Consider the following 26,140-nt stretch of genomic DNA (forward strand, 5'->3'; position numbering starts at 1 on the left):
ACAAAGTTGATCATTGCTCTACATGGTATAATACGAAAAAATGAGTTACACTGTTTTGATTCCTTTTTCTTTCCCTTTCTTTGCATCCCAGTAATATGAGTGAAATTTTTTTAAAAAGGGAAGATTTGGTTTTGCCTAGATTACATTACTATTCTGTTATCATTATTTTTTATGTTGATATTATTAGTGAAAGTAATAGTTGAGGCCAATAAAAATACACATGAGAATGCAGTAGCAAATGTGGGTTTTCAGTTGTATTAAACAATTCAAAAATGACAGCCCTCTGTGTATGTCTGCTTCTAGATTTGACCCCAGGGTCAGTGCTTTTGATGAAAATACTACATTGCTTCTCAGTATTCATATTTTCTTTCATTTCTAATAATGGCATTTTATCTAAAAGTGGAGATATTTCTATTACAATGAATATGTAAGAAAATGTTTACGAAATAGTAGGTATGCTAGGGTTCTTAGGGCATCATTTTGCTTTTAGGGAGGACTTGTCTTTGTTGATCACAGTAAGAATTACAAGTATTTATTTTATGCAATTAGATGACAATACTCAAGAAATTCTTTAAAACATAAAAAGAGATGATATATAAACTATAGAATATAATATTGCAAAAATAATTGTATTTACTGTGTTTGCAAAACTCGTTTATCTTAATATCCATTGGGACATTAGTGTTGGAAATATTTTCTTAAGCCGTATAAGGTGAAAAAATGCATTCTAAGACAACAGAATCAGAAATATATATAGCTGATATTTATATAATGAAAGACTCTACTGACATACTTTAATTTAGGATGAAGTTATAGAAATGTTTTAAATGTAATGTTTTGGTCAAAAACTTTTCACTTTCAATGTCATCCCATTTTTAAGTAACTGACTTGAATCTCTAGTATTTTTATGTTTTTATTGAATGCTAAGTTTCTTTAGTTCTTACAATGTTCTGTCTTAAGTAAAAGGTTCAATACGGTGTAAAATAGTTGGCCCTAGTTTAGTGTTTAGAATTTCAGAGAGAAATTGTTTAGTTGTTTATGAATTTTTGTAAATAAAGATATCTTAGACTCCTCCAGCCTACACACCGAGTTAAATAAAGAATCGACAAACCGGCTGGGTGCGGTGGCTCACGCCTGTAATCCCAGCACTTTGGGAGGCTGAGGTGGGCAGATCATGAGGTCAAGAGATCAAGACCATCCTGGCTAACACAGTGAAACCCTGTCTCTACCAAAAATGCAAAAAAAAAAAAAAAAAAAAAAAAAGGCTGAATGTGATGGCGGGTGCCTGTAGTCCCAGCTACTCGGGAGGCTGAGGCAAGAGAATGGCGTGAACCCAGGAGGCGGAGCTTGCAGTGAGCTTAGATCGCGGCACTGCACTCCAGCCTGGGCAGCAGAGCAAGACTCCATCTCAAAAAAAAAAAAAAAAGAAAAAAGAGAATTGACAAACCAAGAGAACGTCATTCCTGCTCTCATAATCACAGTCTAGGTGGGGAGATACACAAGTATGCGATGGGGATACTCCTTGTGATGAATGTCCTTAAGGTCCTGTGTATCCTCAGCTGAGAAGCCCGAAGAGGTGGGAAGGAGGGTAGGGGGTACTTAAAGGAGTTGTTCTTTGAGCTGAGTCTTGAGGTATAATTAAAATGTGACCTGACAGGTGAGGTAAAGGAACCAACATCAAGATGCAGGATCATTGAGGAGTCGGAAAACACAGGAGAGGAACCTAGAGAGGAGGAATCAGATTAGGAGGATGTAGTGCCACCCCAGAAAGAAATAATGAATATGTAAGTGGGTCTGTGAAAGTCAATGTGCAGAGGCAAAGAGGGGAGTGATGAAAGAAGCTGAGACACAGAATAAGCTAGCCTGGGTATCTCTTGCATGGAGCGAGAAGGAAAACAAAGGGAGAGGCCAGGATGATGCTTGATCTTCTGATTGACATCAGCGGGGGACAGTGGTGCCATTTACCAGGACGAGGAATGAAGCACAGGGCTGGTTTGTTGAGGGATGTGGTTTCTCTACAAATCTGGGCCATCTCTTGACAAATATCTCATACAATAATGGTCACAGCAACAGCTGTTTGAGTAGTTACTCATCTTTTTGCCCCTCCCCCTCAATTTATTTTGGTTTTCGCTTCAGTGCTACCGTTATCCACACAGTGTTTACATATTTGGGAGTCATTCTCCTGCTGATTTTATGAATTAGACACTTAGTGTGCTAGGAACTGTGCTAAGTATTTGACATTCATGATTTCATTTGCTCCTTGTGACAACCCTATGAGAGGAACACTGTGATTGCAGAGCACTTTGTGTAACTCAGTTGACCATGGCCTCGATTTCAGAGGTGTACTTTTCAAGTCCTAAGGCTTTATTTTGGATTGGGTGTACACAGTACTGTAGCTATTCACCTGTCCCCCTCATCTATAAAATAGTGAGTTCTTCAAGAACAAGAATATTACCTTTATTCATGGGGAGACGAGGGGTCCCAGAATCCAGCAAAATGCTTGGCACATAGTAGACATTTAGCAAATACTTGATGACTTTATGAACGAAACTATGAAATAAATGAATTACTATTTAAACCAGACTCATGGATTATAAGAAATTTTTAATGTAAAAATTGTATATACTACATAAAATCCATTGAAACAGGATTCAATTTTGGATATATATATATATATATATATATATATATATTTTTTTTTTTTTTTTTTTTTTGAGACAGAGTTTCATTCTGTCCCCCAGGCTGGAGTGCAATGGCACAATCTCGGCGCACTACAACCTCCATCTCCCGGGTTCTAGTGGTTCTCCTGCCTCAGCTTCCCGAGTAGCTGGGATTACAGGCGCCTGCCACCACGTCTGGCTAATTTTTATACTTTCAGTAGAGACAGGATTTACCATGTTGGTCAGGCTGGTCTTGAACTCCTGACCTCAGGTGATCCAACCACCTTGGCCTCCTAAAGTTCTGGAATTACAGGCATGAGCCACCACCCCTGGCCCTTAATATACATATTTAATCCAAAATAAGTGTTACTTTTCTTTAAAATGATTTCTTTTCACCTTTAAAAAATATACATATCTCCTGATGGCCTAGTCAGACTATTTGTAAACAATGCAGGCTATTTTCTCTTTTCTTTTTCTTGTCTTATTTTTAAGTCATTTGACCACTTAATCACTTAACTACTTTGCAATATTTGATGCTAGAGTGTCTATCCATGGCAAGAAAAAAGGGACAAATGAGCCGGGTGCTATTATTTGTCAGAGAAATCCTGAAAATAGGCCTCGTTTCTTCATTGAATCTGCTATGTTGGTTCCTCTGTCACCTATAATATGATTGATGCGTGTATAGTATGAAGATATGGAGATCACCCAATGTAAGTGCTTGCTTCTCTGTCTCATTATTTCTGAGCAGGAGATCCTGGATGCCTTGCAAAAAGCGGAGCCTAGAACAGAGGATCTCAAGTCTCAGCTGAATGAACTTTGTCGATTTTCCAGAGACCTGAGTACCTACAGTGGAAAAGTTTCTGGCTTGATTAAAGAGTATAATTGGTGAGCATGAACCTTATTGGAGTTCAAGATATTTTCATACAAATTAGAAGCTAGAGTTTTATTTTAAGGTGTAATTTCAAAATAATATTAATTCAGCATTAAATATATTACTAAATGAGGTAAGTGCACATTCTAAGAACTGCTGATTCTATCAAACATGATTTTCATCAACTTTATCACTTTTTCCTGCCGTTAAATTTTTGCATCACCCTTTCAGTCTTTGTTTGCAAGCATCCAAGGGCTGCCAGAATAAAGAACAGATTTTACAGCAAAGATTTCGAAAAGCCTTCAGGGATTTCCAGCAGTGGTTGGTTAATGCAAAAATCACTACCGCCAAGTGCTTTGATATACCTCAAAATATTAGTGAAGTTTCAACTAGTCTTCAGAAAATACAGGTAAGGGTGTTATCAGTTAATTCTAGAAGCGGGGTTGATGTGAATTAAAGTGACTTCCAAATCAAGGGTCCCCAACTCCTGGGCCGCGGACTGGTACCGGTCCCTGGCCTGTGAGGAACCAGACCGCACAGCAGGAGGTGAGCAGCAGGCAATGAACATCACTGCCTGAGCTCTGCCTCCTGTCAGATCAGTGGCAGCATTAGATTCTCATAGGAGCATGAACCCCATTGTGAACTGTGCACACAAAGAAACTAGGCTATATGCTCCTTATAAGAATCTAACTAATGCCTGATGAACTGAGGTAGAACAGTGTCATCCCGAAACCATCCCCCCGACCCACCCCGTCTGTGGAAAAGTTGTCTTCCATGAAGCCACTCCCTGGTGCCAAAAAGGTTGGGGACCGCTTCTCTAGATCTTTTCAGAAGAGCATCGCATATAAAAGTTTTGCGTAAGAAATTCAAATTTCAAATAAATCCCCACTTAAAACAATTGACTCTGTATATGAAGAGGAACCAATTCATTTATATAAATGCACACTATTTTTACATATTAATAGTGATCTAGGAAATAATAAAACGTTTTTTCTATGTGATAAGCATTGTTCCTGAACACTCTAAGTGGATTTTGTCATTTACTTTTCACAACAACCATTTCAGGTATGTAAATTTATTATTGCCAGTGTACAATAGGGTAAAAGCGTCAATGAGGTCACAAAGCTGGTGTGTTAAGATAGCCAGAGCTGTGGGTATATTTTATGTTTGTTCATTCGGGTTTATTTTTCTAGTCTTTTCTTTACCTAATTGTAACTTCATGGTGCCAATTCACACACCACCTTCATTCAATAGCATTTTTTAGGCACAGTTGTTGAAATTGCCTTTTGTACTTGTATGTCTACTCATTTCACGTAGCAGCAGTTCTGAGTGATTGGTTATGAAGTTTGGGTTTGTTTCAGATGGCACAGGTGTGTAGAACACTGTGTGTAAGCAGTCATGCTTGAAGTGTCTCTAATAGGAGCAGGCTCTGAAACAGTATTGTTCATATCTAGTTCACCTTTTTAAATTCTTAGTTAATAACTTAATATAACAGGACAACTCTGCCTTTGAAAATTTGCTCCATTTAAAGTTCTTCCTGGTCAGGTGCAGCGGCTCACACCTGTAATCCCAGGACTTTGGGAGGCTGGGGTGGGCGGATCACTTGAGATCAGGAGATCGAGACCAGCCTGGCCAACATGGAGAAAACCTGTCTCCACTAATAAAATATGAAAATTAGCCAAGCATGGTGGTGGGCACCCATAATCCTATCTACATGGGAGGCTGAGACAGGAGAATTGCCTAAACCCGGGAGGCGGAGATTCCAGTGAGCCAAGATTGCGCCACCACACTCCAGACTGAGCTATAGAGCGAGACTATCTTAGAAAATAAATAAATAAATAAAATAAAATAAAATAAAATAAAATAAAATAAAATAAATAGTAAAATTCTTCCTGTTTTGTTTCCGGCTCGGGGGTAGAACTGCAGAACCTCAATTACCTATTTTTCTGTGTTGGAGAAACACAGTATTATTTTTCTTTTCTTTTCTTTCTTTTTTTTTTTTTTTTTCTGAGGAAAGTTTTCACTCTGTCACCCAGGCTGAAGTCCAGTGGCCCTATCTTGGTTCACGGCAACCTCTGCCTCCCGTGTTCAAGCAATCCTCCTGCCTCAGCCTCCTGAGTAGCTGGGATTACAGACATGCGTCAACACGCCCAGCTAACTTTTGTATTTTTGGTAGAGACGGGGTTTCACCGTGTTGCTCAGGCTGGTCTCGAACTCCTGGGCTCAGCTGATCTGCCCGCCTCGGCCTCCCAAAGCGCTTGGATTACAAGCGTGAGCCACCGCACATGGCTAGTACTGTTTTAGAGGACAGCCTTTGGCGTTTTCTCTGACCCTCCTACCACAGCGTGCCTCCATGGACAGGGGTGGCCATCCGTTAAGACACACGTCCTGGCAGAGTTTCTTTAATCAAAATCTACAACAGAATATCTGTGCTTCTGTTTCTTGTCAGAATAACTTTGAGCTTGTGCTTTCAATTTCTTCTTTAGCACTTGAAAATATTATTGAGAATTAACTGTAGAATACAGAATCTACCCATTTTTTCTAGAGGAAGACTATTCTTTGAGATCTAGCCACGTGAAGGGAAAAGTATATATCGTAGCTACACTTTATTAAACTACACTTTGTCCTCATAAGGACAACCCTATGAAACTCTCTCTTGTTGTTTTTTTGTAAGCCACTACTAATAATGTAATCTGCTCCATTTAATAGCATTTATTTCAATAAGATTCCCCACGGAAATTCATCTCCTGTCTTTTCCTAGAGAGAATTGTGCTTCTGCTGAGTAGATGGTGTGTTTTTATCCTGTGGGCTCTATGAGTCTTGTCCCTGGTTGTGTTTACTCTTTTACTTTGGCAGCTAGGATCCTCAGAGCCAAAGTCATAATCCAGCTCCACCAACTATATGGAACTACAAAGCATTTGTTTTGTAAACGAGTCTTAGCCAGAGTTTATTCTATTTTACAACTCTTATTTTCCCTTGGTCTTCATTTCTTCTCCTGTTTATTTTTATCAAATTTTTAATATTTTATGAGATAGCTCACCACCTTTTTGAGACAAGTCAGAATTTAGTAGATAAAGTAGTTTGCAATTTGACTATTAAAGGATGACTTGGGTCATTTAACATATACAATAAAAAGAGTTTATTTCCTTTTCTTTGACTTTATTAAGAAATAATAGAGGGCGGGCATGGTGGCTTACGCCTGTAATCCCAGCACTTCGAGACACTGAGGCAGGTGGATCATGAGGTCAGGAGATCAAGACCATCCTGGCCAACATGGTGAAACCCCGTCTGTACTGAAAATACAAAAAAATTATCTGGGTGCAGTAGCACGCACCTGTAGTCCCAGCTACTCAGGAGGCTGAGGCAGGAGAATTGCTTGAACCCAGAAGGCGGAGGTTGCAGTGAGCCGAGATCGCACTACTGCACTCCAGCCTAGGCGACAGAGCAAGACTCTATCTCACCAAAAAAAAAAAAAAAAAAAAGAAAAAGAAGGAAAGAAAGAAAAGAAAAGAAATAATAGAAACAACACAGAACATTTTTATTATGCCTAATTCTATATTTTCTTTTATAGGAGTTTTTGTCAGAAAGTGAAAATGGTCAGCACAAGCTAAACGTGATGCTGTCCAAAGGGGAACTTCTGAGTACCCTGCTGACCAAAGAGAAAGCGAAAGGGATCCAGGCCAAAGTTTCAGGTGCAAAAGAAGATTGGAAAAATTTTCATTCAAATCTCCACCAAAAAGAATCTGCTCTGGAGGTATATGTAGCCAACCACATGGAAATATTATGTGTTATTTGTTATTGCTGTTGTTAGTGAAACCACAGTTTCTGTATATCAAAGTCCCCGTGTCAATGATTTTGGTCACTCCCTCTCTGAACGTAAGAGGACAAAGGGCTGACAGTAAGATATAGCCCAATGCTAGAAGTGGGAGCCTCCCTGAAGAATTAAGTAGCTTCTTGCATGTTAGGGTCTCTTGTCACTGACCTGCCCTTGCAATCTCCCAGCAGGGACAGTCAGTTTTACATTTCAGCAGAACACTTAGCCTTTCATGTGAACTGCCTCAATTCTGGAAGGTGGTCTAGGAGAATGAACAAGAATATCTATATAAGCCACAAAATGTTACAGATGAGTGTGTATATTATAACTAATGCAAATACCAGGTAGTAGGTTTTTAGGTATTAAGTATGCAGAAACAATGTTTATATAATTTATTTTTTCCAGACACAATAGAAGATGAATCTATTATAACCATTAAATAGTTACTGCCGCAATATAATTATTTTTTTTCTTCTGAGATTATCTATTTTATGTATCGACTCTTCTTTCAGAGGAAAATTTAGAGACATAGACGGTATCTTTTCCTTTTAAAACACTTTTTGGCAGAATATATCCTTCATTTGCTTATGATCATTATTGATGAAGGTTGGAAAAAGATAATGATAGAGAAATAATATTCAGTAAGAGAAAATGTGTATTTCCTCAATTCTTTCCTGATCCAAGACCATTGGTCTCTCTTTTGTAATGGTGACTGTTTTTTCATGGCCAGCACCCTCCATTTAACAGAGTGATAACCATTGTGCCTAGAAATGTTTCCTTAATCCTTCAGGAATCATTAATGCTATGTGGTCTGACCTGGGGGGCATCAGCTGTTGAGTGTAGCATATTTAGCATTGATTACAAGGTTATCTAGTTCAAGAGGTGCCCAAGAGTGGGTGAGTGGGTCATGAATTGCCTGTTTTCTTAATCTGCTGTTCCCCTCAGAGTAGGTATCTGTCTATCTGTTTTGATTCTTTCCTTTCCTTTCCTTTTTCCCTTCCTTTCTCTTCCTTTCCTTTCCTTTCTTTTCCTTTCCTTTCCTTTCTCTTCCTTTCCTTGCCTTGCCTTGCCTTGCCTGTCCTGTCCTGTCCTTTCCTTTCCCTTCCCTGCCTTCCCCTCCCCTCTCCTCATCTCCCCTTCCTGTCTCCTTATTCCTCCCTCTCCCGCTTCCTCACCCCTCCTCTCTCCTCCCATCCCCTTCCCCTCCCCTCTCATCTCCTTTCTTTTAAAACCTAAATTTCTGATCATGGTCCCCCATTTGCCCTGTTTTGTGGCATATTAGTTCATTCTCACAATGCTCTGAGGACATACCCAGGACTGGGTAATTTATAAAGGAGAGAGGTTTAATCGACTCACAATTCTGCAGGGTTGGGGAGGCCTCAGGAAACTTACAATCATGGCAGAAGGGGAAGCAATTGGTGGCAGGAAGTAGAAGTATGAGCAAAAGCAGGAAAAGCCCATTATAAAACCGTCAGATCTCGTGAGAACTCACTATCAGGAGAACAGCAGCATGGGGGTCACCACCCCATGATTCAATTACCTCCCATCGGTTCCCTCCCAAGACACATGGGGATTATGGGAACTGCAATTCAAGATGAGATTTGAGTGGGGACACAGCCAAACCGTATCAAGTGGCCCCATGAGACCCCAGTAGCAGGAAGATGGAAACACCTTGAATTTATGAATTTAATTATTCCGCAAATATTTGTTGAGCATCTTCTATTTGTGAAGGACTAGTCTAGGCTCTGGGGCTATAGCAGAGAATAAAACAGAACCAAGTCCCTGCCTTCATGCAACCTAAATTTTAGTAGAATACTCCAGAAGTTATTTTGGTATTTTACATTTGTGAGATACTAACTTTTCAAAGGATTCTTACAGCTAACCCATCTCCGTCAGAGGTGAGTAAGGCAGATGTGATTTTCCCCATACTGTAGATATCCCAGACCAGATACAGGTGGAACCTTCAGCTTTTCTCTCATAAGCGTCATTAGCTCTTGCCACTTAGATTTTTCAGCTAACCTTTGTGTATTCCCTCTCGGACAAAACTACCTAAAGTACTGGTTGTTTTTATAGCCTTTAGTTGACTCACAGTGTAACATAAATAACAAATTCACATTCACATCCACCTACCACTTTATAAGAAAGACACAGTAGATGCAGACGCCTTTGCTAAAGTTAAACAGTACCACATAAAACTTTATCAAACACATTTTACACCTAGGGTACTACATAGTAACTGTGAAAGTATTTATGATATTCTTATGTGATAAGCACATAACATTATTTAGTATTTCTTATCACTTTATAAATCAGAATAAATTATTTATTAACAACATAAGCATGTAAACTACATGAATATGCTATTTCTCGTACCCCCATTAATGAAAATCAACCAAATGTTGACTAACATTTCTTTACATTCCTGTAAGGTACTATGGTGTGTCTCAGGAAGTATCAGACCGGGGCACTCCCCTCATGGAGCTTGCAGTCTAGTTTTGGAGACAAGGCATATCTGCATCAGATGAAAATTCACAATCCAACCTAGTCTATGATGAAGTATATAGGCATGGCATAGACAACAAATGCTCTGGAAGTTGAGAAATGGGTGTGATCTCAGAAGTGGGCTGGAATGTTAGGGGGTAAAAATTCTATTTTCCAAAGGAGAACCCTAAAAAGTTCTTAAAGGATGTTCAAAAAATGTATTTGTGCCAAGGTAAAAGATGGAATGTTTCAGACTTTGGGGCAGACTTTGTTTTTTTTGTGGATGTTTTTGAGACAGAGTCACCCTCTGTCGCCCAGGCTGGAGTAGAGTGGCACAATCTCAGCTCACTACAAGCTCTACGTCCTGGGTTCAAGCAATTCTCCTGCCTCAGCCTCCTGAGTAGCTGAGATTACAGGCACCTGCCAGCACAGCTGGCTAATTTTCTGTATTTTAGTAGAGACGGGGTCACATCATGTTGCCCAGGCTGGTCTTGAACTCTTGAGCTCAAGCTGTCTGCCTACCTTGGCCACCCAAAGTGCTGGGATTACAGGCGTGAGCCACTGCGCTCAGCCTGGGTGGACTTTGAATGCCAAGTGAAGGACCTTGGACTTGCTATTAAAATATTTTCTTGTCCTGGACACTGTCTAAAACCTTGCAGAATCTAAAGATCCAAATGAAAGACTTTGAAGTAAGCGCTGAGCCTATCCAGGACTGGCTGAGTAAAACTGAGAAGTTGGTCCATGAAAGCAGCAATCGCCTCTATGATCTGCCGGCAAAGAGGAGGGAGCAGCAGAAGCTCCAGGTGATGAACCCCCCTCCCCAGATCCCCATCTGACCGTGTCTTTGTCCCGTCCTCTGTCGATTCCACAGATGCATGCTCAGCACCCTTGAGTTAGACTGTGCCGCCGTGAGATGTAATGTGTTCTTTCCCCATTGCTGGTGGATTTTATGTTTTCTGACTTTCCTTGGAAGTATGATTTGTCTCCTTCCATGATTTGTGCTCCACGGTGTGTAGATTGGAGATAACAAAGCCTCCAGAGTACATGGACGGCCTGCCAGTGTTGATTTCCATGTTCTCCGGGCCAAAGCTTCGTCCGCGATGTGCTTTTCCCCAGCCTCTGAATAGTAACTTGCTTGTGCTTTTCAGTCTGTCCTTGAGGAAATACACTGCTACGAGCCTCAGCTCAACAGGCTGAAAGAGAAAGCTCAGCAGCTGTGGGAAGGACAAGCTGCCAGCAAGAGCTTTAGGCACAGAGTTTCGCAGCTATCTTCTCAGTATCTAGCGCTAAGCAATTTAACAAAGGTAACGCCTGGCACGTGCTGTGTGTGAGTGTGATACTGATGTTGCAAAACTGGAGTTGCAGCAGGTTCTGCGGGGTGTGCATTGCGTCCTGACCTGCCAACAGTGTGGGTCTCCAGGTCAGCAGTAAGGGGCGTGTGTGCTGTTTGCCTCGCCTTGCAATCTGAGTTCATCACTCTTGTTGCATCAGCTTGATGTGGCTCTCTGAAAAGGCCGAAACAGGTTTCAAAAATTGAAGGGACTTCCAGTCTTCATTATTGCTTAAGATATTCCTTTTAATACTGAAATGATATGTTCCCCAGAGCTTCGATTTGGAAGATTCAAATCATAAACATACAGCAAAGCTCAGAGCCTTTGTTCTAAAGAAGCCCAGATTAAATTGCTTTAGAAAAACATGAATTCTAAACAGTTTAAATTTTATTAAAGTATATATAGTGGTATTTCTAAAAAAAATCATCTGAATCTGTGCATTAATTATATAGTAGTCAAGAATGTGTTGATTGAGAGTTTCAGTTCAGATTCTAGAGCAGAGCTCAAAATTGGCAATGGTTCAGACAACTGATTAAATCTCTTTTCAAATAGCTTAGAAGAAAACAAATGGAATCCTACTACAACTTCATTTAGAGCATTCAGCCAGTATAACATAGACCCATTTTGAACTGTGTGGTGCAGGCCTATCTTGAGCTTTATGTGGCTTACAACCTTTGTTTCCTAGATTTTGAAATTTCAGGTGTTAGAATATAGGGACCCCGGTATAATTTGATCTTTAATTTGGCCTCATCTATTCTGTAAGTGTGGACTTACAGGGTCTGTTGATTTGGGTCTTCAATACACATCACTGAGGCAGTCACACTAGCTTAGGTCTGGAAGTAAATAGTCTATGTTTACACCCATGTTTATTCTATGAATGTCACTTTTGTTGTCTTTATAAAATCTGGCACATATCTAAGTTAAGATAAGGAATGAATCATCTTAGAATGAATGAAGAACATCTTTCGATTCCTTTGTATTTACTTAGATACCAAAAGTAATCGATATATGAATGTTTCGAGAGCTGTAGATTATTCTTGTAAAGTCTTCACTGTGTTAGATTGACCTATAATTAATATGCAAAACCACACGGACAGTCCCAAGTTTTAAAATTTAGAGATATTACAAAAATCTCAGATTATTTTTTTTAGAACCCTGGCTACAATGTAGGTCATGTGGGTTGTAGTGTCAGATGAGCCCAATGGCATATGTGGAAGTTAGAAACTACTTTGACCAGTCTCCCAGACAAGGCATTAGGGAGAAATTTTACTGATTTAAAATAATCATGATAGTCATAAAGAATTGGAGAGGCATATAATTGTAACTTTTTCTTGCTTTTGAGCCAGTTTTTCTAACCGTTTTATGATTTAGAAAGATCTTTGACATATCTCGTAGAATTGGGCCAGACTTGCCTCGTATCTGGCAGCGTATGAAGCCATGACTGATTGCCATTGTTTCAAACAAACTGTTAGCTTTACAATTTGTCTCTGCGGGATGGACAGCTCGAAAAATGTTTCTGTCATTTCCAGGAGAAAGTGTCAAGGCTGGATAGAATCGTTGCAGAACACAATCAGTTCTCTCTCGGGATTAAAGAATTACAAGACTGGATGACAGATGCGATTCACATGCTGGATTCGTACTGCCACCCGACGTCCGACAAAAGTGTGCTGGACAGCAGGACACTCAAGCTTGAGGTGTGCATCTTTAGATAGAAATATCTCCAACCTACGGAATTTGTTTTTCTCAAAAATTCCCGTCTCCATCCACCTGGAGTGATGATGTCGCCTTCTCTCCTTGAGAAATCTCAGATGCTTTGTGAGTGTAACCCTGTCTGCCTTGGGTGGACATGCCAGAGAATTCCTGAATCATCTGACCCCAGATATTTTCCAAAAAATGATAAAGCCCAAATGTGATTACTTGTGTGATCACTTGTTAAGAGGCTAGTTTTAAATTAGATCACAGACATATTTATGATGGGAAAATATTTTGAGGAGACATTTTATAGGGCAAAACATTTTCCATCTTTTTCAACTCACTTGTCTTCCTGTATTTAGCCAATTCTCCTCCCATCCCAAGATATGAGTTCAATTTTGCATTTGCGATGAAAACAAGAAATCTTTATTCATTTGTATACCGGGTGCCTTCTAGGAGACTGGCACTGCATCTTGACTCCAGGGAATCAAAGGTGAATAACGTAGTATTTTTCCTCAAGGATTTTACTGTCTGAGGTTGGAGGTCGAAATACAGAAGATAATAACCACAGATATAGATGTGCTTATGGTGTTATAGACACACACAGGAGTGGAACCATGCAGGAGGGATGGGGTTGAAAGTTGGGACAGGTTTCTTAGGAAGTGTGATAGGTTGCTGGGCACGGTGGCTCACGCCTGTAATCCCAGCACTTTAGGAGGCCGAGGAGGGTGGATCACAAGGTCAGGAGATCGAGACCATCCTGGCTAACATGGTGAAACCCTGTGTCTACTAAAAATACAAAAAATTAGCCAGGCGTCGTGGCAGTCTCCTGTAGTCCCAGATACTCGGGAGGCTGAGGCAGGAGAATGACGTGAACCCAGGAGGCAGAGCTTGCAGTGAGCCTAGATCCTAGATCGCGCCACTGCACTCCGGCCTGGGTGACAGAGTGAGACTCCATGTCAAAAAAAAAAAAAAAAAAAAAAAGGAAGTGTGATAAGTAAACCGAGTTATGTGGGGTTTAAATTTTTTTTTTTTAATAAAATTAAGACAGAGTCTTGCCTTCTTGCCTAGGCTGGTCTTGAACTCCTGAACTTAAGCAATCCTCCTGCCTCGGCCTCCCAAAGTACCGGGATTATAGGTGTGAGCCACTGCACCCTGCCATAAACCAAGTTTTTCTTTTGTTTTTGGTTTTTGTTTTGTTTTGTTTTAGATGGAGTTTTGCTCTTGTTGCCCAGGCTGGAGTGCAATGGTGTGATCTCAGCTGACCAAAACCTCTGCCTCCCGGGTTCAAGCGATTCTCCTGCCTCAGCCTCCCGAGTAGCTGGGATTACAGGCATGCACCACCACGCCCGGCTAATTTTGCATTTTTAGTAGGGTTTCTCCATGTTGATCAGTCTGGTCTCGAACTCCTGACCTCAGATGATCCGCCCGCCTCGGCCTCCCAGAGTGCTGATTTTACAGATGTGAGCCAGCCAAAACCGAGTTTTTAAGAATGATAGGGGAATTATTTTGGCAAAGATAACCTGGTGGAGACTTGGGAGTGGTGGCAGAGAGTGGAAAAGTGTGAAGAAAAGCCAGAGGAAAGAACAGCTTAGTGTGTGAGATATTGCTACCAGTTCCTTATTGCCACAGCAGAAACTGGTGGCAATGGGTGGCTGAAGCTGAGGTTTTGGAAGTTGTCAAGAACCACGTTATAAAGAGAGATGAAGCTTTGTCTTTTAGGTGACATTATCAGTTTTATAACTTGGAATTAAAACTTCCTTCTGGCTGGGCACAGTGGCTCACACTTATAATCCCAGCACTTTGGGAGACTGAAGTGGGAGAATTGCTTGAGCCCAGGAGTTCAACAGCAGGCTGGTCATCATACTGAGACCTCATCTTTACAAAAAAAAAAAAAAAAACAAAAAAAACATTTAAATTAGCTGGGCATGGTGGCATGTGCCTGTAGTCCCAGCTATCAGGGAGGCTGAGCTGGAAGGATCACTTGATCCCAGGGGTTTGAGGTGAACTGATTACACCACTGCACTGAGGCCTGGGAGAGAAAGATAGACTCTGTCTCTAAAAAATCGAAAGAAAAAACTTCCTTCTCACATAGAAAAAGAATAGTGCTTGCGGTGGCTCAAGCCTGTAATCCCCGCACTTTGGGAGGCCGAGACGGGCAGATCACGAGGTCAGTAGATCGAGACCATCCTGGCTAACATGGTGAAACCCCGTCTCTACTAAAAAATACAAAAAACTAGCCGGGCAAGGTGGCGGGCACCTGTAGTCCCAGGTACTTGGGAGGCTGAGGCAGGAGAATGGTGTGAACCCGGGAGGCGGAGCTTGCAGTGAGCTGAGATCTGGCCACTGCGCTCCAGCCTGGGTGACAGAGCGAGACTCCATCTCAAAAAAAGAAAAAAAGAATAGTGCTTATGAAGAACATGAAATGTATAATCAATTTCTGTAGACTTTTTTGTTGTAGAGACCATAAATTTCTCAAAATTTATAGAATTTATACATGTTATAAATTTCATCCTATAACCTTTGAGAAATCATGAATTCTACTGTACTGTATTTTTCCCTTGTTAAAACCAGTAAAGTAAAACTTCACTGGAAGGAAGGGATTATTCAGAGAAGACTGGAGACCTTCAACACCAAGGCCACTTAGTAAAAACCCGCGGGTAGCTGGTGACTGGCACTCACCAGCAAGCCACTTCCCCACCCTCCATCTCAGCCGACTGGGAGCTCCAGGGCTGGATACAATTGCATATTATTCTGTGATCTTTAGGAGCTCTGCAATATTTAAAGCCAGAAATGTTAAACATACAAATGACAAAGGACTTCTGTATTTGTTTTCACAGGCTCTATTATCAGTCAAACAGGAAAAAGAGATTCAGATGAAAATGATAGTGACCAGGGGAGAATCTGTCCTTCAGAATACCTCTCCAGAAGGCATTCCCACGATTCAACAGCAGCTGCAGAGTGTGAAGGATATGTGGGCCTCCCTTTTGTCTGCAGGGATTCGTTGTAAAAGGTCAGGGAAACTACAACCAAGCACTGGGGAAGCTACTACAAAAAATCAATATAATACTACTGAACAGACCATTCCTGTGGCTGGCTTCCCTTCCCTTCCCTTCCCTTCCCTTCCCTTCCCTTCCCTTCCCTTCCCTTCCCTTCCCTTCTGTTCCCTTCCCTTCCCTTCCCTTCCCTTCCCTTCCCTTCCCTTCCCTTCCCTTCCCTTCCCTTCCCTCCCCTCCCCTCCCCTTTCTTCCCTCCCTCCCTCCCTCCCTCTCTCCTTTCTCCCTCCCTCCCTCCTTACCTTCTTTCCTTTCTTCCATCCTTCTTTCCTTCCTTCCTTCCTTCCTTCCTTCCTTCCTTCCTTCCTTCCTTCCTTCCTCCCTTTTCCTTCGATTCCTCTTTCTTTTTATTTCTTTTCTCTTATTAGAACAAAAGAAACTGGCAGATGTAATGTCACATTTAGATTGACCTGAATACTGTGCCTACATGTTAATATAACTAAAAATGCATGTTTCTTTTTGTTGTTCTTGCTAACATAAAAATACAAAAAAAAGATTCATAATGTAAAAATATAGGGATTAAAACCAAGTAGTGGACATGGTAGGTAAACCCAAGAAATACAAATAGAGGAGTGGGAAAGAAATAGCAGGCAGGGGGAGGGCAGTAAATAAAGGGTGTTGTATTAGCCCTTTCTCTCGCTGCTATGAAGACATTCCTGAGATCGGGTAATTTATAAAGGAAAGAGGTTTAACTGACTCACAGTTCCACATCGCTGGGAAGGCCTCAGGAATCTTACAATCATGGCGGAAGGGGAAGCAAACACGTCTTTCTTCACATGGCAGCAAGAGAGACGAGTGCTGAGCAAAGGGGGAAAAGCCCCTTATAAAATCATCCGATCTGATGAGAACTCACTCACTATCACAAGAACAGCATGGGGGAAACTGCCCCCATGATGCAGTTACTTCCCATTGGGTCCCTTCCATGACATGTGGGGATTATGGGAACTATAATTCAAGATGATATTTGGGTGGAGACACAGAGCCTAACCGTATCAGTATGTTATCAAGCACGTTGCCCATCATTGTGAGCAACTGCAACTTAATCCAGTCAGGCAATGCTGGGAGCTGGTACACAGTGTGAGCCTCAGTTATCCCATCCAAGGGCAGGGGATCTGGGGTATTTGGAAACAAACTCCTGTGAATTAGAAGAGCAGTTGAGGGCTGCCCCTAAGGGTGAGGCTCCCCTGCCCTTCTTGCCTACATTGCCCTCAAACTGCGAGTACATCAGGGACTAGAGAATGTCTTCAGGCTAAGAGATCTAGGAGCAATCAGAAGTCCAGTTGGCCCTGTGCTGCAGTGGTGTGATCTGGGGGTGTGGATGGATGGAGCACTTCTAGTTTCTGCTGCAAAAGGACCCAAAACCTGGTAGTACAACTAGGCAGAAATGATTAATGGAATTTAAAATATAGCATGTGTAGGCCGGGCGTGGTGGCTCATGCCTGTAATCCCAGCACTTTGACAGGCTGAGGTGGGTGAATCACAAGGTCAGGAGGTCGAGACCATCCTGGCTAACACAGTGAAACCCCGTCTCTACTAAAAGTGCAAAAAAAATTAGCCAGGTGTGGTGGCGGGCGCCTGTAGTCCCAGCTACTCGGGAGGCTGAGGCAGGAGAATGGCATGAAGCCAGTAGGCGGAGCTTGCAGGGAGCCGAGATAATGCCGCTGCACTCCAGCCTGAGTAACAGAGCGAGACTGTGTCTCAAAAAAAAAAAAAAAGCATGTGTGTGTTTAGACAAGAGAAGTGCTTAACTTATCTCTAAGAGAAATAATTAAGTTTTACTATTTAGACCAAGTCAGGAAATATTATCCTTTTATTTCATTGTGATTTTCTGATTTTTAATCTCACGCAGGGTGGTTACTGTACTTATTCTTCTCTCCTGCTCTGAATGTCCTGCTCAGTTTGATAGAGTTAAGTGTTGCTTCTCTCCCTGCTCAGGGCTTTGGCTCCAGAAAAGACCCACTCAGGGGATCTCTCCCAGTTTTGCCTTTGAACCTCTCTCAGTGTCTGCTGTCCCCCTAGCTGCTGACTCTTGAGTTGATAGCCAGTTCCATGTTTTTGCATATTGGCCTGGGGTTAAATGTCCCTTGCTTCCTGAGGCTGCCCTTCACACCTGGACTCAGTGTCGTTAAGCCCTGGGTAGCCTGCTCACTCCCAAGTCAGCTTCTCTTGACCCCTTGCTGACTGGAGTGGATGGAGCCAACACAATGACAGATTTTAGAGTCCTAAGGATTGTCAATGTGGATTTATTGTCCTTTCAAATCCCTCGCAGTCAACTTGAAGGAGCTCTCTCAAAATGGACAAGTTACCAGGATGATGTTCGACAGTTCTCCGGTTGGATGGACAGTATGGAAGCCAACCTAAATGAATCAGAAAGGCAGCATGCGGAGCTGCGGGATAAAATAAGTATGCTCGGAAAAGCCAAGGTGAGAGCTGGATTCCAGATTCCATTTGTTTTCTTACAGGCTTCTTTAGAATGCCACAGTCAGACAAAAATGGGATTATGTGTATGCTGGGACTGTGCACGTAACCAAATTATGTTTGGGGCTTATAGTATAATTTCTAAAGCCTTCTTAAACTGGAATTTCATTTGTGGTTATTTTATTAGTGAGTAAAAATTTTCCCTTGCAGGAAAACCATGTAGACCCATGTTTTATAATACAAACCATTGAAAATGTAGCACCATGAAATACCTATTAATGTCTTCAGCCTGCTCATCGTTAGGAAGTCTTTCTTTTTTTAATCACATCCTTTTGTGTTATTTTTTGTGCATTTGTTATAATGCTTATATTAGTACAGTACTACATGGAAAGATTTTTAAAATAAATAAATAATGGCATGTTCTTAAAACTTTTTGACAGTAGTATTTAAACATGAAGTTTTATAGTCCTTTGGTTTACAGCTGCAACCTCACTCCAGGGCATGATCATTGGACAGCCTGTTCCTTCACCCCCTTACCATTGTCCTAAACAGCACTTATGATCTTCTACACAGAAATCCTTTAACCTCTCACATTCTCTATTTCTGCTCATTTGTGTCACCTCACCCTGAATATATTACATTGGAAGCCTCATTACTCCCAGTGCCTTCTTTCTCATTGCATCAGGCACTAGGTTCTACTGATCCATCCTCTTCACCTGAACTGGAACAGATTCCTGATTTTTCACCTTGTTTCTTGCCTCTATCTATTGTTATCTCCTATAAAGATGAATGTCTCACTTCCAGCCTGAGGTCCTGTGTTGGCTTCCCATTGTCTACAGTATAAGCTCAATCTCCCTCACCTGGTTTGTAAGAATGGAAATGGGCTCCTCTGCCATGCTCCTTTCCTTCGTGCTCCCAGCCTCCTCCCTTGTGCTCTCCAGCCTTGCTGAATCTCACACTGTCTCCCAAATATGCCGCAGTCTTCACAGTTCTGTGCCTTTGCATAATCTCTTCCCTTTTTACAGAAGGTCCTTGCTCTGTCTCTGCCCCTGACAACCTCCTACTGATCTTTCCGAATGAATTTTGAAGTCTTTTTAGTTATGCTACACCACCACCGCTCAGGCTTGATTCATTGTCCTGTTCTCTCTTAGCCCTTGGTTCAAAGCTCTTTATCAATTTCATAGGATACATATTTGCATGTCCCTCTCCTTCAGTGGATAGAGATGCTTAATTTTCTTCATATCCTCAACACTTGGCTCTCTGTCTGACATAGATCACATGCTGAGTAAAAGTTATTTAAATGAGTAAATGATCTTATGTGACCTGTGCCAAGGTACTTAATGTTTCTGGGGCTCATTTGTGCATCCGTAAATTAATATAATTATAATTATCTGCTTCATAAATACCTGCATTAATTAATTGCTTAATTAATTGGATTCTTCATCTATTCAATCAACATTCATTGAGAAATTGCTACATGCAGGCATTGTGCCTGATTCTAGCAGTAAAAACAGTCAAGCGTACATTAGTGGGGATGCATTCACTCAGTAATAAATGTACAAATAAATAATTATAACTGCTGAGTACTATGAAGAAAAAAAGTGGTGTGGTGTGAGAGAAAGTAATTTTGAAAAGGTTCATACAGTTGTTTGAGGCCAGGGGAGAGGGACAGGAAAGGCTTCTCTGAAACAGCAGACATTTAGTCGATGCACTAAAGAATTTAAGGCAGAGAAATGAGCCTGGGGAGGAGTTGAGGAACCAGCATTCTAGATAGAATAAACAGCGGGTCCTCAGGCCCGGTGGAGGGAAACATCCTGTTGCAATGGGGAGCTGCGAGGAGAAAGGCAGGTGTTGTTGGGGCAGAGAGCAGGCAGGGAGGGGCTGCGAGGGGAGTTTGATGGAGAGACAGGGCCTGATCCTCCATCGCCATGTCAGCTGCTCTGAGGATTTTCCTCTTGATCCTGGCAGCATTGGGAAGATAATCCAGGTTTTAAACTGAGGAGCGACATGATTCAACTTTTAATTGCAAGACATTATATCACTTAGACTGCTGTGTGGAGCATGACATAAGGGACAGGGAAAGAACTGGTGGCCAGGAATCTGCCTGGGAGACTACTGCAAAGTCCAAGTGAAAGAGGAGGGCAGCCTGGGCTGGGGAGTTTGCAGGAGATGTGGGGACAGATGTCACGGTATAAAAGAAGGTAGAGCTAACTGGATTTCCGAATGGTTTAAGAGGACAGAGAGCTAGAGAAGATGCTGAAACAATTCCCATGTTCTGGGTTGACCGGCTGGGTGGGAGGTCATGGCATTTGCTGTTTGAAAAGAGATGGAAAGAGAAGGGGGTTTCATGGGAGGCTGGGGTAAAATAGGGATGGGGTGAACATCAGGGGTCTATTTCTGGTCATAATCAGTTTGAAATGTTAAAGTAGAAACATAAAGTCATTAATTGGGAATTCATATCTTAGAGAAAGTTCTGGACCAGACATAAAATACACACACATACACACACACACACACACACACTCCATGCATTCACACATATATCTGTGTCAAATAGATAAATAGATGGGGGAATGGACGAATGGGTAACTGGAGGTCACTTGTCAACTGTACAGTTACAATATCTTGGTTTTAACATGTCATTGATGTGATGGTGCAAGGGTAACCACTTTATTTTTCTTAAATGCTCTCTAGTTATTAAATGAAGAAGTGCTGAGTTACAGCAGCTTACTGGAGACCATCGAAGTCAAAGGGGCTGGCATGACCGAACACTATGTCACCCAGCTAGAACTCCAGGATCTACAGGAACGATACAGAGTCATCCAAGAGAGGGCCAAGGTACGGCAAAGCACTTTCCTTGTAGATTCACCACAAGGGGAGTGTTTGGAGCTGTGCTCCTTTAAAGACTCATTTATTTTCAAGAATGACAGGCTTGGGAAAACAGAACAAATGCAAAATGAATTTTTAATATTTTAAAGGTATTACTGGCAAAACCAAACAAAAACCTTCAAATATTGTTGGTATTATGAAAGCTATGAAAGGAAGATAATTTTCAACAAAAAATTCCTAGAAATGTACCAATTTTTAAAAAGTTCTGGATAGCTTCATAATGAAGACTCATAAATGCCTTAGTATGTCTGATCGTGAGAGTTTTCTAAGGTGGGAAATAATCACTGATAGTATTTATCATTCTTCATTTAGTCCTCACAAAGAAAATAAATATGCTTTTTCAGAGCACATTCCTCTGTGGAAAATTAAATCCACAGTAAGTCCAAATCCTCATTTAAGGCACAATATAAGAATTTCAATTTTCTTTATTAGCAAAAGTGAATTTTTATGAAATTAGTAAAGTGAATTCATTTTTTAATCTGTCTGTTACATTGTATAAGGTGTTCAGAGATCATGTAGTTAATTCAACAAAATAATTAATAATGCATTTATTCCTGAAATATTAGGTTTTTATATTTTTACATAAATCTTGAAGATTCATGATTCTAAGAAATAACTCATATTCCAATGTCTCAATAACTGTACTTTTCTAAAATTACAAAAGTGAATTACAGCACATTGATGCTTTATAAAGTAATGTGTTCCTATCTTCATTATTGTAAATGCTAATTATAGGAAGCCGTAACCAAGTCTGAAAAACTTGTCCGCCTGCACCAAGAGTATCAGAGAGACCTAAAGGCATTTGAAGTTTGGTTGGGGCAAGAACAAGAAAAGCTCGACCAGTATTCAGTTCTTGAAGGTGATGCCCACACTCATGAGACAACATTGCGTGATCTTCAGGTAAAGCCTCCTTTATCCTAAAACAAAGGAATCTTCATTCTGAATATGGAATTATTATTTTAAGCAATAGGAAGTTAATAGAAACCTTGAGCCCAGTGGCTAGCTGATACACATTAAGTGCAATCCCCATAAGGTCTGATCAAGAACATTCTGAGACCTCAGTAGTATGTGCTAGTTGACATCATTTTGTAGCAATTTAGATAGGGCAGGACTAGCACTTGGGGAACTCATAGAGCTGCTAGGGTGGCCCTGACAAGAATGGCTGGAGATCCAATCGATGGGGTTGTCTGGCCTACCTGCCTGTTTCTCCCTAAGGGATCAAACCAGATGTGGGGAACAGCAGCAGAAAGCATTAGACGGTGACATGAAGTCAAACTAGTGGCAATGTATTGAGCCATGTGGTTTTAAGCAAAACTTGCCACATTGTTGATGGTACAGGTTTGGGCTCAGAATTCTAGAAGAAGGAATTAGAGAAGCCAAAAAAAAAAAAAAAGAAGTGTTTGTGCCCAGGCCAGCAGGCCATAATTCATGGTGAGAAGTCAGACATGGTGGAAAAAGTGGTCATAACCTATATACTTATTTACTCATTCAGTATTTACTGGGCACTTAAAACAGTACACATACTTTGCTAGCTACTTCAGGTAAAGGTGATTAAGATATGATTTCTGCCTTCAAGGAACTCGAAATCTGATGAGGAACACAAACCCATAGAAAGATGATTATAAAGCATGTGGTGAGGATATTAACAGATGAATGTAAGGAATCTTATGGTAGCCTCAAAGAAGGGCCCATAATCTTACCTTAAGGAGTAGGTAGGAATCAAGGAAGTTCACCAAGAAGGGGCCGCCATGTACAAAACAAACAGCAGAAGATGGAGAAAGGCCAGTGAGATCACTTTATGTCCCACCAGTGATGTGTTGGAACTTACAAATGTGCTATTAGCCCGGATCAGAATTGGTTCAGGATTGGGTAAGTTTTACCTACAGCTTGGACAAGGTGGAAAAACCAGGGACCATCATGATTATTAGTCACATATAAAATTTCTGGCTTTTTCTGTTAGGTCTGGGAAATTGTATAATGTCAAGAGAATGGGGTTGGGATTAGGAAGTTGGGACTCTAATCCTTGGGGGAACCCAACACTAGGTGACTTCAGGCAAGTGAGAACTTCTCTGACCCAATTTCATCCACAGAGTTGTAAGGATTAAATGGAAGAAAATCTTGTTTAAATATACGGTCTACTCATGAAGTAAGTAAATAATAGAAGTTAGAAGGGTCACAATTTCCTCAGCTTACTTACGGGTCTCATCCATCCTGCCTCCAAAGAGTAGGATGTTCTAGTTCACAGGTTTAGCTGTTGTAATTTATTTGACTCAAATCGACTATTTTCTTTAAATAACCCTTCTTAGTTCTACACTACCAACATCATTGGCAAGCAAATGCTGAGCGCCCTGTGCTTTTGTGTAGGAAGTAAGCCAATAGTTACCCATCACCAGCAGATGTTGCTGTTGCTCTGGTCAAAAGAAAATATTTCGCTTAAGCCAGTATTTAAGTGGTGCAAACCTAACTTCCCCCATGATTTCACCGTGCATTAATTCTTACATTTTCTATTGTGAGCCACCACAAAGGTTAAAAAGGAAGGAAGATGCTAGTGACAGGAAGCAGTGGTGGAGAATTGTGATGCCACAACCACAGAGCAGAATTTCTTCAGAATCCTGATGTTCTGTAGCGTGTACATGGTGTGGGGATTGGCCAGTCATGTGGACCATATTCAGAAATTATTCTGTATAACCTGAAGGCCTAGTTTGGGTCATAGAACATATATAATTTATATATTTTTTTATATAATATTTTAAATATATTAATATATTTTAATATGTTTAATATATTATATACACATATTTATGTTATATATATTTTATATTTTTAGTAATATTATATATAAATATATATTTATTTAAATATTGAGCCGTGTTTTTCCTTCAGAATACAGAGTTGAAATTTGGGATATATGAGAATTTATCTAATAGAATATTAACTTGGATAATAGATAAAGTGGTTATTTATGAAGTGTGGAAAAGATGCTGAGAAGATTAATAAATCAGTCAACTACTGTCCAGGGCCACAGTGTCTGTATTTTTAAATAAAATATTATTGGAATGCAGCCACACCCATTTATTTATGTATCATCTGTGGTTTTTTTCATACTACAATGGCAGACTTAAGTCATTGCAACAGAGACCTATGGCCCACAAGGTCCAAGTTATTTACTATCAGGCCCTTCATAGAAAAAGTTTGCCAACTTTGAATTAGGAAAATGATTGTAAAAAATTATCTTAAAAAAAGTCTAAGAATTTTAGAATAAAGTTTATGTATTTGTTGCCAATTTGATTGATATTTTACCATGTATATCTATAGTTCTTTTCTTTCCATGTGCATATATGTTTACATTACACCATGCTTGAAGTGACATCGTATTTGAAGAAAAATGTTCTATTAGTTGAAACCATATGAAATTGTTATTTTTGTAAGAAAAATGTTTTAGCAATCTTAAGTGGTTTTTAAAGTATGGTATTGAGGAAATACTATGTTTTAACTACATATATTGATATTTTTAACATTGTTGATGGGATTTGACATGATTTATTTTACTTTAGGTGATCAGATCAAGTGACCATATAGATTTATGTTTATCACCAGAAATATAAGTGTGCCATGTTGTTTTAGCAACATCTTTAAGGACATAAGTTTCTTTTTATCCTATAAAAAATAGCATATGCTCTTCAAAACTTGATTTATACTAAATTTGTAGGGTAAATCTTTGGGGCTTAGGCTTTGGTGGAGGAAATTTGTTTGCACCTGGGAGCACCTGGTGGGCAGGTGTGATGAACTAATTTCCCAGGTTTGTGTGCCCTGCACTCTCCAGATTCAACTTTTCTTGGCCTCCACAGTGCCTAGAGTACAGCTTTGGCAAAAGATTCCTCCTTAGCAAAAACAGGGTTCATTATTTCTTTCTCAGTCACAAATGTAGTACTGAGCTATTCAATGTCAAAGCAAGAAGCTTAAGGCACTTTAAGCAGATTATGAGCCATAATAAGCCTAGGTCATTCTTTTAAACAATAACTCTTTACTCACAAGTGTTTTTGCCTGTAAGCTAAAAAGTCAAATTTCAAAAACTGTTGATTGAGAAAAATATTGGGGTGTGTGTATATGTGTGTGTGTTGATGATTTTAATTGGAAAAATTTTAGGAATCTTTCTGACTTGGAAGAAAATTTTGTTAGGGATGTATTTTTGTATAGGGTATAATAAAATCATTTTTTTCTAATGAGAAGTTCAAGCGATCACAGTTGGCTTGGGCGAGACGTGCTAACCCATGCAAGTGTGAAATATGATTCAGAGTAACAGCCATACCTTTTTCTCTGCAGGAGCTACAGGTACACTGTGCAGAGGGGCAGGCCCTGTTGAACTCAGTGCTGCACACCAGAGAGGATGTGATCCCATCAGGTATCCCACAGGCAGAGGACCGGGCTTTAGAGTCTCTCCGACAGGACTGGCAGGTTTACCAGCACAAGCTGTCCGAGACCCGGACTCAGTTCAATAACGTAGTGAACAAACTGAGGCTAATGGAGCAGAAGTTTCAGCAAGTAGATGAATGGCTCAAAACAGCAGAGGAGAAAGTGAGTCCCAGGACCATACGTCAGTCTAACCGAGCAACCAAGGAGATACAATTACATCAGATGAAGGTATAACTCATGTAGATTCCTGATCTTTCTCAAAGCTACAGTTACCTTGCATAGTTTGTTCCATAAAAATATTTAGTATCTTTTGTCCAAAGCTTAGGCTTTGCAAAATCTTTTCGATTACCTAGAAAGTTAAAATAAATTACAATGGAGCATTCCTCTTACAGCAATTATTTCATAAATTAGTCTTTGATACAATGTAGTTTAATGTGATTATTTTATATTTTCCTTCTATACCCTATTACCTTGTTTTGTGAAGATACATGAATGTTTGTATTACACTAATTTAA

The 26,140-nt window shown here is 40.4% G+C and overlaps 1 protein-coding gene across 16 annotated transcripts in view; it reads left to right on the forward strand.

Annotated features, from left to right (window-relative positions):
- SYNE1 (spectrin repeat containing nuclear envelope protein 1) overlaps window positions 1-26,140 on the forward strand; it is a 527,413-nt gene that overhangs the window by 264,327 nt on the left and 236,946 nt on the right. For 15 of the 16 annotated variants that reach the window (XM_008007617.3, XM_073022337.1, XM_073022331.1 and 12 more), the window contains 11 exons: window positions 3,409-3,545; window positions 3,763-3,940; window positions 7,103-7,285; window positions 10,486-10,629; window positions 10,975-11,130; window positions 12,687-12,851; window positions 15,690-15,862; window positions 18,175-18,328; window positions 21,018-21,161; window positions 21,948-22,112; window positions 25,536-25,853. In XM_008007617.3, the coding sequence (XP_008005808.3) occupies window positions 3,409-3,545; window positions 3,763-3,940; window positions 7,103-7,285; window positions 10,486-10,629; window positions 10,975-11,130; window positions 12,687-12,851; window positions 15,690-15,862; window positions 18,175-18,328; window positions 21,018-21,161; window positions 21,948-22,112; window positions 25,536-25,853 (1,917 nt within the window). The remainder of the gene's footprint in view (window positions 1-3,408; window positions 3,546-3,762; window positions 3,941-7,102; window positions 7,286-10,485; window positions 10,630-10,974; window positions 11,131-12,686; window positions 12,852-15,689; window positions 15,863-18,174; window positions 18,329-21,017; window positions 21,162-21,947; window positions 22,113-25,535; window positions 25,854-26,140) is intronic. The other variant, XM_073022334.1, reaches the window with a different exon arrangement.

This window comes from Chlorocebus sabaeus, chromosome 13 (assembly GCF_047675955.1).
Source record: "Chlorocebus sabaeus isolate Y175 chromosome 13, mChlSab1.0.hap1, whole genome shotgun sequence".
Taxonomy (NCBI): domain Eukaryota; kingdom Metazoa; phylum Chordata; class Mammalia; order Primates; family Cercopithecidae; genus Chlorocebus; species Chlorocebus sabaeus.